The sequence below is a fragment of the Ptychodera flava genome, chromosome 21, assembly GCF_041260155.1.
Source record: "Ptychodera flava strain L36383 chromosome 21, AS_Pfla_20210202, whole genome shotgun sequence".
Classification (NCBI taxonomy): Eukaryota; Metazoa; Hemichordata; class Enteropneusta; family Ptychoderidae; genus Ptychodera; species Ptychodera flava.
Window position 1 is genome coordinate 28,940,459 of NC_091948.1, and position 16,278 is coordinate 28,956,736.

Genomic DNA, 16,278 nt, shown 5'->3' on the forward strand with positions numbered 1-16,278 from the left:
ATCGTATATTGACGTTACCGTATGATATAAAAAATCACTTAATCATATATTGATATCATGTAAGAGTATACAGACAAGCTCTGTAAAATAAGAAATTCATCTCATCACTTACAGCAAATAAATCCTAGAAAGCAGTAAAAGTGTTCCACATTTTGGTTCTCATGGACAACATTCATTCCTGGTTTCAGAGGCTGTAGTGTTGAATGTTATTATACTTCGTGTTTATTAAGCGTATGCTTACGGACTTTCAAAAGTTTAAAATTTACCTGTAGTCAGAAACTCAACGACTAAGAATTCTTAACATTCTTTTTGCTGTAATGTTTGATGTAAATTGTGTTTTTTGGCTAGTCCTTCGTCGAATGTTGCATTTGCTTGCATTAATTGTATTGTTTTGGTCTATTTTAACTTGAGTACCAAAACGGGAATAAGGTTTTAACTATTTTGTGTAATGATCGGCAAGTTATTTTCAGTGATTTTTTATAAATATTTGTTTGTGTGTTTTATTTTTGTGTTTCCCATGTTTTTGTGATGAATAATTCACCATATAGATTGAAAACAAAAAACGACAAGCAAGTATCGTAGTACTATATCCAATTTCAGATTGATTAAAATTTCTGATTTGATGATTTAATAAATAAATCAAAGAACCCGACACCGATGATGGAAAAGATGCCGAGGAAAATGATTATTTCTGACTTACAGCCAAGTATTCCTTATCCCGTTCAATCAAATCTGCAAGTTTGTACAGAAGTTTTCCCCTAGCTGAGGGATCCATGTTTCTCCACGGCGAGCCAAGTTGAAATGCTTTTCTGGCAGCTCTCACTGCAATATCCACATCGACCTAACACAGAATAAAATTATATTACCGACGTCACTATAGAAAAATATATGTACTCAAAGCCTATCGTCTAATCGCCAAGTTAAGGTGGTAAACCAAATAAAAATATATTATCGATGTCATAATGAAAATGTTTGACAGTGATCAAACTCAGAAGTTGTCCAATCTTTCAATTAAAGGCCCAATAATGCTGACTTTTGGTAATTTTTCACCAGTTTTGTTTTCAGTCTGAACCTTAATTCCTTGTTCTACTCTTCAAAGCATGCTGATAGACACAGTGTTCAGCTTGTCAACTCAGCCCGTAGTTTGTGTATAATGCATTGTTAACGTTGACAAGTGACTACTGGCCCTGACTTCAACTCAAATGCAAACAATACCACTGCATTTTACACATACAGACGATAAGTTGACGTGCTAAATAGCGAAAGTTTCAACATTCTTTGGAGAGTAGTTTTTTGATATACAAATTAAAAATAATAAAAAAATCATCAACAGATAGCATTGATACCCTTTTAGATATGCTGTAATAATGGTATATTATATACTGTTGTTAACATGACAACATTGTATGTAATCAGTGTATGTATAGTGGATAGATATTAAAAGTGAACTCACATTGTATATTTTCGTATTCACAGTTAACAGCCATACATCTCATTGAACCAGAACGTATGGATCTGATGATATATTTCGAGAATACTGCATTGCCGTAATATCAACTGTGTTATGGCAATCTGCATTACCGTAACACCAACTGTGTTATTGCAATGAAGTATTCTCGAAATATATCATCAAACTTATACAAATAATGCATTATTGTACGGCTGCTCATGCAAAATTACAAAAGAATAATTTACCAGCCACTGTTGCAATTTAAGTATTTTTATCAGTTAACATTTTGCGTAGAGATTAAAATTTTTGCTTTACTGAGGAAAAATAAAGTATTTCACATATTAATTTTTGGCTCTGACTTTCAACATGTAGATTTCATCATAATTGGAACAAAACTGAATTAGGTCATCCCAGGGAAAATTTATACCCGCTTTTGCACGGATGGTTTTACAGAAAAATAATTGTTTTTCAAGGAAAACTGAACATAAGTGTAAAGAAAAAAAGTCAAAATTGCCTTTGCAATCTTTATGATAAATTTCACCAAACTTGATGAGGACATTACTCGAAAGCTTAGTATTAAATTTGACAGTTGTCATACTTTTATTACATAAGAGATATTTGAAAAAAAAGAGACTGACCCTAAAATTGACATATGCAAATTTCGTTATGTGAACAAGCTTAATAAAGTTATCCTTGTTAACCTTTATACCTGAAATTTGGCAGTTTTTATACATTAGTTTTAGAGAAGTAGACTTTTGAAAAAATGGACAAAAACGTTTTAGAAAAAGATTTGTTCAGCAAACCAGAATGGACTAAAAATTAGCTTATCATCATCACATTATTATTTAAGTAAGGTTATTCTTCAAGACTTGTTGTCCGAGTATGACAATTTTCTGGCCAGATGTACCCGGTTTTTGAGAAAAAGTTTAAAGTTGACGGACGACGACGGACAATAGGAGCTGGGCGCCAGAAAAGTAGGCCCCTTGTCACTGACAGCGGAGCTATCAGCTCGGAGAAAAAGCTATTAAATAATACACGTTGGGTGAAGATTTTTTATGTAAATAGTGCAAAGCAACCTTATCTGCTTCTTGAACATCACAGATCTTCTCTCCAGTTGATGGGTTGATGGTTGAAAATGTTTTACCACTTATTGACTTAACAAACTCATTGTCGATGAAGAGCTGTAATAACATACATGAAAAAAAAATATGTAATACAAACCATATTGCATACAAACCAAGATTAATGAATATTATGAGTAAGTACATTCGTGTAAGGACGAACTTCTTGTTGACCGAACTCACACACTATCAAACTAAGTTTGTTATGTTTTTGTTTGTTGAGGCTGATGTTTACGACAATTTTGATCATACGTTTTATTGTTTAATTATCCATCACTGAAAGGCATTTATAACACATTTACACTGAAAGACAACAAAAAGTGCAAATATACTCGAACGATATATATGGTCACATATGATAAGGCATGTTGATTTTGTTCATTCATACTTCAGGAAATAGAAGAGTCCAAGCAGATAACACATTATTGACAAAATGTCACTTGACCTCGATCACAATTTACAGATATGCCAATAAATCAGTAACCACAAGGGCTACACCCTTCATATTTTGTATGGTGGGGGACCTTATGACGCAACATATTGTAGGTCATTAATTATGCGCATATCTAATTTTAGGCTGGCCAATAGAGGTTGAGGTCTAATTTTTGGTACATAGGGATAAATGTGGGATAAATGTTTTAACAAAATGTCATATGACCCCTATGACCTTTGCCCTCAGATTTACATATATACCTATGAATGAATAACCACTAGTGCTACGCCCTTCAAAATTGGTAGGATGGGGGACCCTATGATGCCACATCCTGTAGCAAATATATTATTCTGGGCTAGCCAAAACAGCTACGGGCCTGATTTTTGGTACAGAGGGAAAACTATGGGATAAATTTTTTTTGACAAAATGTCACTTGACTTCGATGACCTTGACCTCACATATACTTATAAGCCTATAAATCAGTAACCAGTAGTGATACACCTTTCATATTAGGTAGGATAGGGACAATATGATGCCAAATTCTTACCTCATTAATTATGCACACATCTAATTCTTGGCTAGCCAATAGAGCTTGAGGTTTTCATTTTGGTAAAAAGGGATAAGTATGGGTGCACAGATTTTTGACACAATATCAGGTGACGAGGATTACTTTGACCACTATCAGCTAATATCGCCCCTGTGCAACAGAATGTCTCGAAACCGGGTCATTGCTGCTCTTCAGCTACATTTTGTCTGTAATGACTGATGTCCGATACCGAACGAATATGTTTTACTAGACGAATGGCTTTGTTTCGAGTTGACCTCTTCATCGTATGTGAGATAAGAATGGCCTGGGATTCAGATACTTGTTGTCGTCTGAAAGCCTGGAAATCCTCGTATATCATGCTTTCAGTAAAGGATATGACCAAAGCACAAATTGTAAGCCGAAAAATTGTCACGACGAGAACTTTTTCGAGATTTTTTTCGGCTACGAAAATTGCATTGACAGCCGTTTTCGCCTGTTCTTTTTTACGGTAGACATTCACAGAGGTAATATCCTCTTTCCATTATCAATTATGTATCCCTGAAACACGGCCTGCAGAACGATTCTACCATAATGCCGTAATTAATTCTACTGCTAACTGGTTGATCAACTAATATGGGTAGCGCCTCTGTCGACTAAAACGAAGGTCATTAAATATGTCATTGGTGCTGTATAATTGAACCAATCATACTCGATGTAACCAAATAAATTGATAAATTAACTTTATCTATGGTAGAATAATCTTTACGGCCCTGATACGGCTTTTGCGGCCGAGGTCGTACGGCGGAAGGGCCCGAGCGTGCGAGGGCCCGTACGCCGTACGACCAAGGGCCGCAAAAGCCGTATCAGGGCGTAAAGGTTTTATCATATACCTTATGTATGGTAAATATGTAGTTTACATAATATTCAACATTGTTTGGGAGATAAAAATGCGTGCGATATCAAAAATTCATCGCCATTTGTGTCAGTTTTTCAGAAATACGATGACCGCTTCCCGTCGCGGATTGACATACATAATGACGTCATTTGTTTACCTGCAGAATTCTAGAACGCGCAAAGCACAACATCCGTACTGTACGTGACCAACAGAGATCAAGGCGGAAATCGAGGTGTTAGAAGGACAAAAGCGTGTTGTCAGTTTCTGGTAATTTATACTGAACAGGCACGCACGCGCGCACTTAGTATACACAGGATTTCACTAGAATTTTAAAGCCGATGTCACCTGCACGGCTCCACTGTCGCCACGCGCAACTACGATCTGAGCGAGCAGACGTTTTCCTAATCTCGCGCTGGCTTTGTGTACGAATGGAACGTTTGCAGATAGCAACGCGCGTAGTAACCAGAATCGAAATAGTTCAGAAATGCACGCGATTGCCCATATTTGGGCACCGGGCCGGGGCGTGATACGTAAAAAAATGCACGGATCTGAGGGCGCTTTCTCCCATAGCTTTACACAGGCACGTGAATGTAGGTATATTAGAATTGTTCTGCAGGCCCTGTTTCACTACGTTTGGCCTCAAAAGACCGCAGCTTTTTTGAAGACGATGCGAGTAACACGTTCATCGGGCGGGCGTGAGTTTCCAGAAGATGGTTAAATCTGTGATCCAACAAGGTATATGGGAGTGCAATTCTGAATGTTTTGTGTGAACGCACGGCCAGTTGAAAACCCGGGTCGTGTGTAGATTTAGTAATTCAGTTTCACACATGGAGGTATTTAGGTTCAGTGACGGGCAGATCGATAGATCGAGCAGAAACTCGATTAATCTAACAAACTACCCAACCCACGGGCGCCTGTGGATTAGCTGCATTAAATCCGGTATACAACCCATATCCATATTGCACTAGTATATTGAAAGAAAAGGAGCGGCAATGTCCGCAACTCACTTATGACGTCCGTTACATTAAAACAAAAGACGCAGAGCAGAAGTAATACAGCTCGCTGATGTTTGCCGCGATTTCCTGTCAATCCCTTTCTACCATCTACGGTTAAATCCTACACCATAGAAAATGGTCAATGTCCATGGTTAGGCCATTGATCCATGGTTAGGCCAATGTTTCGAGTTGTTGATTACCTTTTATTATAGGATTTAACAATTACACTGATCATTCCAGATTATGTCTTGTCGAGGAACGATGGACAACACACGCCAAAGCAATGCGAATGTTTTGTCAGTTATCCATTCAACGAAGAGATCCAGGTTTGAATAATAATTTTAGTGACTTTCAGGTTTTTTACAACCAATGCTAGGTGACCTAATTTCTGTTGCAAAGACTTTGCAATATTTCATCTGTATTTAAGTGGAAGAAGAAGAAAACTAAACCTTCTTGCACATCAGGACACTGACTCCACCACTTCGATTAGTGTTCTATTGCTCAAAGAAGCAACCGACGAAGGCATAAATTTGCCTGTCCCCGTTTAAACATGTCAGAAAACTGTTGACGTTCGAAAAATTAGGAAATGTTTATTGTAAAGTAGATTTCTGTGAACACGGCTTTTGAGAGTTTCAGCCCTTTCTTCAGTTATACTTACTGGCGCGTTCGTTGTTGACTTTGTCAAATTTAATCCGGTGATTATCTGGTGACAGCGTCCACAGCTTAGTAATTTACCCTTGCTTACTTTGGCCAATTAGGCACTCAAACTCATCAGATAATAGATACAGCATGTTGATAAAACCTTAACGCAAGATTGTCAAGGGCAGTGCTAAGTTTAAGACCAAAACACCAAAGGTTGGTAGAATATATCTTATTAGCAATACAACGAAAACACCTACCCACCCCTGGGGACGGACATTTAGACAACACCCTGTGGTCATACACAAGGTATGAATTTAGTTCGGGTCAAGCGCCCTCAGCGATATCTGGGCTAGAGAACAATCGCTTGCTTGCAATGGCGGACAAACACATGGTGCAGCTGCTGTCTACGCTCTTTTTGTGTTCTGTCAACCAATCGAGACGCCTTTGGCGAAGAAATTTACTAGGAAAGAATATTGTTGGCCTCGCCCCGTCTGATGTTGGTGTCTATTTCATGTTAAGATCAGACTGTACTCTTATACGGAAAATTGAGACAGTCAAAGTTCCGGCCAATGCGACACTAGTAACACTGGATGTATATTTCCATGTACACGAATACACCGCAGAATGAGGCAATTGAATCAGTCGGCAGAGCATTAAATCAGGAAAAATCATTAAACAATTACAAATCAAGTAACCACCAACGAAATACATGATAGCTCTGCTAGAAATAATCTAAATAAACAACACATTTGAATCCATCGATGAATTCTACCGGCAAATATGGGGATGCTCTTATACGGAATAATCTCGATGGGGTTGTTCGCCAGAAATAGCAGATATTGCATTTCACCAGACAGAAATGAGAATAATACTGAAATGCAAACAACAAATACCGACCTGGCTGAGGTTCAGGGACGATGTTTTTTCTGATTTTCATCGGAACACAACACGAACTCAATGAATTCATATCAAACATCAGCAAAATGCATCCTACTTTCAATTTTTCGTTTGAAAGCTCCTCTGAAGAAATCACATATTCAGACCTGACTATCTACAAAGGTCGTCGATACAACAAAGAGAATATTCTCGACATCAAGACACACACAAAACCAACAGTACTTTCCAGTTCTTACAAAGAAACTCATGCCATCCGACAGCAACATTCAAAGGTCTGATCAAAGGTGAAACATTACGATACATCAGAACACGTAACAACGAAACTGATTTTACACAGAAAGTCACACAATTTAGTGAAAAAAAATAGTGAAAAATTACAAGACCGACAATATAATAAAAAATGAAATTGAACGCATTATCAGAGAGACAGATCATAAAAGCAGGAAAAGACTGCTTGAACAACAGAAAGAAAGAATGACGCCACCAACAATACAGTAGTCTTCATAACAACGTATAGCCCGTACATCGACACAACAAAAATCAAGCAAGCCCTGACATAAAACTGGAGTGAACTTGAAAAAGACGAAAAAATAAAAAAAAACTGTTCCAAAACCAAAACCAACTAATAATCGCATATAGAAGGAACAGAAATATAGGCGACACACTTATAAGCGCCAGACTTCTCAAAAACTATAAACTAATAGCTCAAACTCAGGTTCACACGAACCCACACAAACACAACAAGATCAAACAGTAGACATTCTACCTTCCTATCCAAACGTTAATGGAACAACATATTACCAAATAAATACAATCAACCATTCAACACGTCTCACCAATCAAAATTTTAAGCAACTGATGAAGAAAACTCTGTTTTCGAAACGTAGTGCCAAAGGATCGTAGTGTCACAGTAGTCTCTCCGCTCCATTGCGGATTAACACAAGACACGTAGATTATTACGGGTACGTCTCGCCATGGCTAAGCAACATTTTACATAAAACAGCCAAACATGCTATACACTTATATTTTACACAATATCATACACAAAACGCAAACAACCCAAATATGAACGATGTGTGGAGTTGTTTTCCCTTTACTACCAGTTGCTTTCCCTTTACTACCTACAACTCATCGTAAAATGGCATCTTTTTCTAGCATTGCCACTACGACGGTTGTTGTCGGACACGGACTTGAACTGAGCTCGTAACCGTTTGATTTTGTTGTGGCATTGTTCCGCTGTCCTCTGAGTCCCTTCTCCCTGGCCTTGGCAGCGACGACTTCATACACTTGCCGATCCCTCGACGTGCCGTCCATCATACGGATGACGTTTTCGTCTCTCCAGATTGAAATTAGTAGCCTGATATCTTCCTGTGACAAATTGTTGCCGCGATCGCGAGAGCTTCTTACTTGAACATCCTCCATTGTGGTAAGGGAGCCTTCAGTAATTACAGGGGGGGGGTGGGCCGGGGGAATTTCGCGAACACCTGTACCGTAAAATGTGACCCTCCCCCAATCCTCCTGTCTAAAATGTGACCCTCCCCCTTGTCCGACATTCTAAAACTTGACCCTCCCCCCCCCACCACCGCGGTATTCTCCCCGGGAATAATTAAAAAAGTATCAGCTAATTTACATAACAATTGGTTCAATTGTTATGTTAGGGACAAATTACAGAGGGGAGGGCTGGTGTTTTTGGAGGGACAGTCGCAATTTATCACGCAAGAATTTTTGAAGAGATATGGTATTTCATACAGTTTAGGGAGGGTCACCATATTTGTGCAACTATAAGAAGGCAAGATGTAGCTGATTTAGTGCTTCATCCAAAAATATCAAATCATAATACATGGAGTCTATCAGGCAAATTATTGACAATTTACCCCCACAAAACATGCTATATCTGTATTTTATATATGTTTGATAATGTATTTTAATGTACTTTGCTTGAATAGGGAAGTAAAATGTGCATTTGTGTACAAGAAATTGATTTCTGAATTTCATCTAAAAATTTGGTTCACTATCCATGGTGTTTATGCATGAAATTATGAATAGTTTTTTACAATACAAAAATAGGTAAATCTTTGCATTTGTGTACTCTTGATTATTGATATTAATTTGCTTGATTAGACTAGAGTGGTTACAAGTCTATGGTTGTGTAAGAAATTTGATTTTGGAATTTCACCAAATGTCATTCAATACACTATGCATTGGGGTATATGATGAAACTATGAATAATTTTTTTTCAGTAAAAAATTAGATAAATCTGTGCATTTATGTATGCTTGATTATTCACATTATTGTTCTTGATAAGACTAGAATGGTTACAAGGCCATGGTTGTGCAAGAAATTTGATTTTGGAATTTCACCAAAATGTCGATTCACTATGCATAGGGGTCTATGATGAAACTATGAATAATTCTTTTCAGTACAAAATTAGATAAATCTGTGCATTTCTGTATGCTTGATTATTCACATTATTGTTCTTGATTAGACTAGAGTGGTTACAAGTCTATGGTTGTGGAAGAAATTTGATTTTGGAATTTCACCAAAATGTCAATTCACTATGCATGGCGGTCTATAAGTGTGTGCGTATATTGTTGGTGATTTCCTATTTAGGAAATATCACACGGACAATCAAAGTTTTGGCCATAATATCAGCTTCTGTCAAAAGTGACCCTCCCCCTAAGATAGGTTTATAAAAAGTGACCCTCCCCCTTGAACTGTTTTCTAAAAAGTGACCCTCCCCCCAATTCCCCCGGCCCACCCCCCCCTGTAATTTCTGAAGGCTCCCTAATGGCCGAACCGAAGACAGGATATAGTTCGGCGTTTAGTTCGGTGTTCTGGTCACACGTGTAAATAGGCCATTGTTTAGTTCGGAGCACCGAACCTGGACCAGCCCTCCGACACCGAATTAATTTAGTTCTTTGTTAGTTCGGTGTTGTCTGTTTACACGTCCAACTGACACAGGTTTAAATTTATTCCGGTGTCAACTCCGGACTTAACTCACACGTGTAAACCCCCCTAGTGTCATTTGCAGTTGGGAAATCCGACATAAGGGGAGAACCATTTGATTTCTGGGGGGGTATGGAGGAAGAGGGTATGGGAGCAAATTTTTTTTTCCTGTCAGAGTGACAGCAATTTTTTTTTTCTACTGTCAGACCTGCATCAATTTTTTTTTTCCAAATGGAGTAGCAGTGCAAATTTTTTTTTATTGGTCATCAAGTTTGTAATGTGTTGTATATAAGGGAGCCGTCATTATTGACGGCCTGAAACTCCGAAATTTCGAGTGACCCTCCCCCTTCACCAACCATGATGAATTTAAGTAACCTCCCTCTCTAACTCTGAAATTTTGACCATTCCCCACTTAGAAAAGTTAAATACCAATACATGCAATTACAGCAACAGTAAAGACCTTTCAAATCTTGATGTACCCTGCTAGACTATCATCAGTTATCTCATGATGGTTCAAAAAAGGTGAACACATCAAAATGAAATTCAAAGTCACAATAAAATACAAATATAAAAGATCACGCAGTATCTAACCATATAGTATATTGTTTAATTTGGATGGATATTATGACAGGGTTTTCACTAGGATATCTGACGGGGCAGAATTTGAAAGTACAGGGGGAGAACATGAGAGAGGCTTAGGGGGAAGTGTCACAGGGGCTTTCCCCTATCTTCCATGGAATTTTTAAGATATTGATGTGTGCAATGGTGCAGTCTGGTGCAATCTGAGAGTTTTTTAATTTGTTTACTAAGTGAACTATTAGAATACCCCAAGGGGGGAGAGCACGAAAGGGGGGTTCCCCCTCTCGTATTGGAAATTTTGAGAAATTGATGTGTTTAATGGTGCAATCTGAGAGGAGTTTCAGTTTATTTTGCACTCGGTAAAACTGTTGAAAATGACATTGAACACTGATATTTTTACATTTTTTGCATGATCAGTTTTGAGTCACAATATTCAACAACCAAACAATGACAATACAATTTGTGAAAAACAGTTCTGTTTGCCAGAGACTGAAGACAAATGAATATACAGGAACGGAAAATCTGTGACCTTCTTGTGTCATTTCTCCAGCTGCCAGCTTCTAATGAAAAGCGTGAATATGGTATGTTTGCGATCCGGTGTTTGTGGTCAGAAAAACAAGGCTCACACATTGTATTTCATCATATTTGTTGTTCCTCAATTTTTCATTGTCAAGGTACATCTTTCTAACAAATTCATATTGAGAAAATAATATTGGTTTTAACACTAGTTTATTGACTCCTGTCTTGTGTTTTAAATTTTCACAATTTACAGAAGTCAAATAGTCCCCTTTAGATAGTGCCTATGCTATTGTGATATTGCAACAGAAATCCTGAAATATGATTTCTTGGGTCAGAAAATGGAAGGAAAACATTGAGTGTACTGAGGTGTAAAGTAGACCCATGTAGTGCATGCTTATATCATAAGTGCTGGGAAAAGAAACATAAGAATTGCTTGTGGTAAAACATTTGCGCCGCCTATGGCGGCGCGCCGGCAAAGAATACATGAGAATAAGGTTTCCAAATTTTGCTTATTTCTGGTGCATTGTGACAATTTTTTTTTCTCTTCTGTCTGTTATGACAATTTTTTTTTTCTCAGGCCATGACAGGATCAATTTTTTTTTCTTCTCTCTCACCTGGTGACAAATTTTTTTTCTCAAAATCCTCATACCCCCCCCCAGAAATCAAATGGTTCTCCCATAATGCAACCATTTACCTCCATGGTGTAGCGTAATTAGCATAGCTGCAGTGGCTGCCCAATTGGAGGAAGGAAGCGTGAGCACGATCGCCTTCCGAAAAGCAAAATTAACCAATGGTCAGGGTGGAACGGCCAGCTTTGAGGCAATCGGGCTGCAGCAGAAATTTCAACCTATCTTGCAGAAACCATGGTTTATTCTGCCCACAATGATGTGACCTCGCTGTAAATATAAACGCAAGCGCTGCTGTAGCGTATCGTGTTGTAGCGCATAATCGACCAAACAAGGCCTTGCCTTGTTATCTAATACTTATTTTTTCCATAAAGAACTTCATTTATGCATGCGTTCCAACATTTTTCACTTTTAGGGCCGATTGTGTGAAAACAAAGGCGGGTAGAAAGACTCTTTCACAATTTTTCGTCGTATTAAATGTTTTAGGGCTCGTGTGAAAACTCAGGCGGCCTTACGTAAGGCCACAGTTCATTTACAATTTCCACTTCCTGCCAATCACTTTCACAATTTGCGACTGCTTAGTTTTTATGTCGGATGAAGCAAAATTTTTAGGTTCCCTTTTACCTTTACATTTTCCAATTCCGAAGTTTGTCAGGTAATTCAATGAAAAAAGAATAACATTTTAAAGTCATCCATGGCCAATTGTTCTAATGTTAGTAATAACTGAACAAAATCTAGAACCATTTTGTCACATTTCATGACTTTATCTCCAAAAAATCTAAACATGTATGATTTTTCGTAAAAACACAAATAAGGGGGCAAAGTAACGGGGCAGAAGCTGTTGATTATTTTTCCAATATTTCTATATTATATAATAATATTCTACATGCATCCCTAATATATGGCTATATGATAATTTGTGGAGGGGGGCTCGAAAAGTTTAATCATTTAAACGGAGGGGGGCCTTGAAAATTTTGTGGGTACTGAAGGAGGGGGTCTGAAAACAATAAGATTTCAATCGAATTTCGTCCAGCCCCCCCCCCCCCACCGCTATTTGGGAATGCAGCCTAAGAGGGAATTGAGTAAAGATAGTGATAATCAGGCCCCTTCTTTTCAATCATTTCCTCCTAAGTTTTAAATCGGGCCCTTTTTTTTCAATCATTCCCCCCTAAGTTTCCAAGCCCAATTCGTAACTCTTTCCCAAAAAATAATTTATCGCCCCTTTCAGGACGTAACCTTTGACTTCATTTCCATGAGTAAACACATCTTTGACGTCATTAGTTTGTGGTTATACCACTTGTAAAATAGTGCCCTGAGAAGAGAATTTTGATGCGAGTACTTATTTTTGGCCATGCCGGTAATTTGGGGATTTCATGAGAGGCTCTGGAGCTGTCTATTTTGAGATACAGGATGTCTCAGAGCTCCTCTGAGATCAGACCTGCCTGAAGCTCTGACCCTCTCAAATGTCAACTCTGGGTTAGTGCATCATGAGTATTAATTTGATAACCGGCTTTGTAAGTGACGGCCACCAACTAGTTTTAAATACATTGTCAAAGTAATCGAAGTTAATCCATCTTGTAACACGTTCATCGAGCTGGCGTGAGTTTCCAGAAGATGGTTAAATCTGTGATCCAACAAGGTATATGGGAGTGCAATTCTGAATGTTTTGTGTGAACGCACGGCCAGTTGAAAACCCGGGTCGTGTGTAGATTTAGTAATTCAGTTTCACACATGCGTTCCAACATTTTTCACCTTTAGGGCCGATTGTGTGAAAACAAAGGCGGGTAGAAAGACTCTTTCACAATTTTTCGTCGTATTAAATGTTTTAGGGCTCGTGTGAAAACTCAGGCAGACAGCAGACATCCTTGAGAATATTTTTAGCCATTGAAAGGCATATTCCAAGTTGATTGTGATCAGGATGGGCCTTACGTAAGGCCACAGTTCATTTACAATTTCCACTTTCTGCCAATCACTTTCATAATTTGCGACTGCTTAGTTTTTATGTCGGATGAAGCACAATTTTTAGGTTCCCTTTTACCTTTACATTTTCCAATTCCGAAGTTTGTCAGGTAATTCAATGAAAAAAGAATAACATTTTAAAGTCATCCATGGCCAATTGTTCTAATGTTAGTAATAATTGAACAAAATCTAGAACCATTTTGTCACATTTCATGACTTTATCTCCAAAAAATCTAAACATGTATGATTTTTCGTAAAAACACAAATAAGGGGGCAAAGTAACGGGGCAGAAGCTGTTGATTATTTTTCCAATATTTCTATAAACGATATCAAATACAGTTTCTTGCTGTCTCCCTACAGTATGCTGAACACACAATATTCAGTTTGTCGACAATGCCCGGATATATAAATATGTATCGGATTATAATTGAATTAGAGTCCAGACTGAAAGTCATTTATCAATGATACAGTGCACAGTCACATGCACAGGCTGTGTTACCAAGCTGAATACTGGACAATTCAACATTCTGTAGGGAGTAAAACAAGAACGCGGTTGTATAAACTGAACAAAAATATTGTCTAAGTAATCAAAGTTATTACAGCTTCTCCCTTGCTACTGCAGTGTCACTGTCAGTGCACATCGGCAGCGACAGAGATAGCTATGATGAAGTTGAAGAAGAGTTTGGGTCAAATGACGCTAATAACAGTGAAATTTACTTGTACATACGATCAGACCAGAGAGCAACACATGATATATAAAGACCGGGAAACTTGAAAGTTATCAGGGATTTTTGAATTCTGGCATGTGAGAATAATCAAATTTTAAAGAAAAAAGATGGGCTCACCGTACTTGATTTTCTAAATTTTCACATTCTCATCCCAAATAACAAAAAGTAAAATTTTGAACAGTAAAGACTCTAATTTAAACGCAAAAATGTGTGACTGAATGGAATTATTTATTTTCTACCAAATTTGCACCAAAATTTCAGAGGTCAAATGTACATCTAAGTCATATATGTCTCGTACTTTCGAAAAAAAAAATTGTTAGGTCACTGTGCTCAGGTTTTCAAAATTCGGCAAACTGTAGCCATGAATTCACAATTTGCAATCGCTCATGATTGTCATTTTGTGTACTCTTCAGCAGGTGCTGTTGACCTGGCCAGAGTTGGATTAGCTCAAGCTAGCTAAGACCGATAAATCCAAATTATCCACAGATGCGTTTATAATCAATCGATTAAGAACCGCTAATAACAAGTAGTGTCCGACATCTGCGAGAAGAAATACCCAATACATGTTTAGTTTTTCTTTGCATGAATCCCTAATATGATAATTGGGGCTGCTGTAGCGTATCGTGTTGTAGCGCATAATCGACCAAACAAGGCCTTTCCTTGTTACAGTTGTTATCTATTACGTATTCACTTATTTGTGCACAAAGAACTTCATTTATGCATGCGTTCCAACATTTTTCACCTTTAGGGCCGATTGTGTGAAAACAAAGGCGGGTAGAAAGTCTCTTTTACAATTGAGAATATTTTTAGCCGTTGAAGGGCTAATTCCGAGTTGATTGTGATCAGGATGGACCTTACGTAAGGCCACAGTTCATTTACAATTTCCACTTTCTGCCAAACACTTTCATAATTTGCGACTGCTTAGTTTTTATGTCGGATGAAGCACAATTTTTAGGTTCCCTTTTACCTTTACATTTTCCAATTCCGAAGTTTGTCAGGTAATTCAATGAAAAAAGAATAACATTTTAAAGTCATCCATGGCCAATTGTTCTAATGTTAGTAATAATTGAACAAAATCTAGAACCATTTTGTCACATATCATGACTTTATCTCCAAAAAATCCTAACATGTATGATTTTTCGTAAAAAACACAAATAAGGGGGCAAAGTAACGGGGCAGAAGCTGTTGATTATTTTTCCAATATTTCTATAAACGATATCAAATACAGTTTCTTGCTGTCTCCCTACAGTATGCTGAAAACACACAATATTCAGTTTGTCGACAATGCCCGGATATATAAATATGTATCGGATGATAATTGAATTAGAGTCCAGACTGAAAGTCATTTATCAATGATACAAGTGCACAGTCACATGCACAGGCTGTGTTACCAAGCTGAATACTGGACAATTCAACATTCTGTAGGGAGTAAAACAAGAACGCGGTTGTATAAACTGAACAAAAATATTGTCAAAGTAATCAAAGTTATTATAGCTTCTCCCTTGCTACTGCAGTGTCGCTGTCAGTGCACATCGGCAGCGACAGAGATAGCTATGATGAAGTTGAAGAAGAGTTTTGGTCAAGAAATATACTTGTACATAAGATCAGACCAGAGAGCAACACATGATACGGAAAACCAGGAAACTTGAAAGTTATCAGGGATTTTTGAATTCTGCCGTATTTTCTACCCTGGGTTGGTAACTCTGCTGGTGGACAGATTGTCTCCGAGGTTATCGTTCGCCGAGTTAAAGCGTTGAAACTCGTTTCTTCTGTTTCTTCGCTTCGATAAAGTTTGTATGTGCGATGTGTGATAGTGAGCATGCGTGCATGAGTGCTTCACGAACTCTACAACGTGTGGAGCGGTCTCAGTCAGAAAAATGTAACAACTTAGCCGGCTATTGAACCACTCTTTTTTGGGAGTGGAGATTTAGCCGAGCGGTTCTCTCTGTGGCCTCTCCGCTA

The 16,278-nt window shown here is 38.0% G+C and overlaps 1 protein-coding gene across 1 annotated transcript in view; it reads right to left on the bottom strand.

Moving 5' to 3' along the window:
* Window positions 1–16,278, bottom strand: part of LOC139121940 (aldehyde dehydrogenase 1A1-like) — a 45,045-nt gene that overhangs the window by 25,305 nt on the left and 3,462 nt on the right. The window contains exons 2-3 of the mRNA XM_070687272.1: window positions 2,527–2,631; window positions 701–841 (exon numbers count right to left, since the gene is read on the bottom strand). Of these exons, the coding sequence (XP_070543373.1) occupies window positions 701–841; window positions 2,527–2,631 (246 nt within the window). The remainder of the gene's footprint in view (window positions 1–700; window positions 842–2,526; window positions 2,632–16,278) is intronic.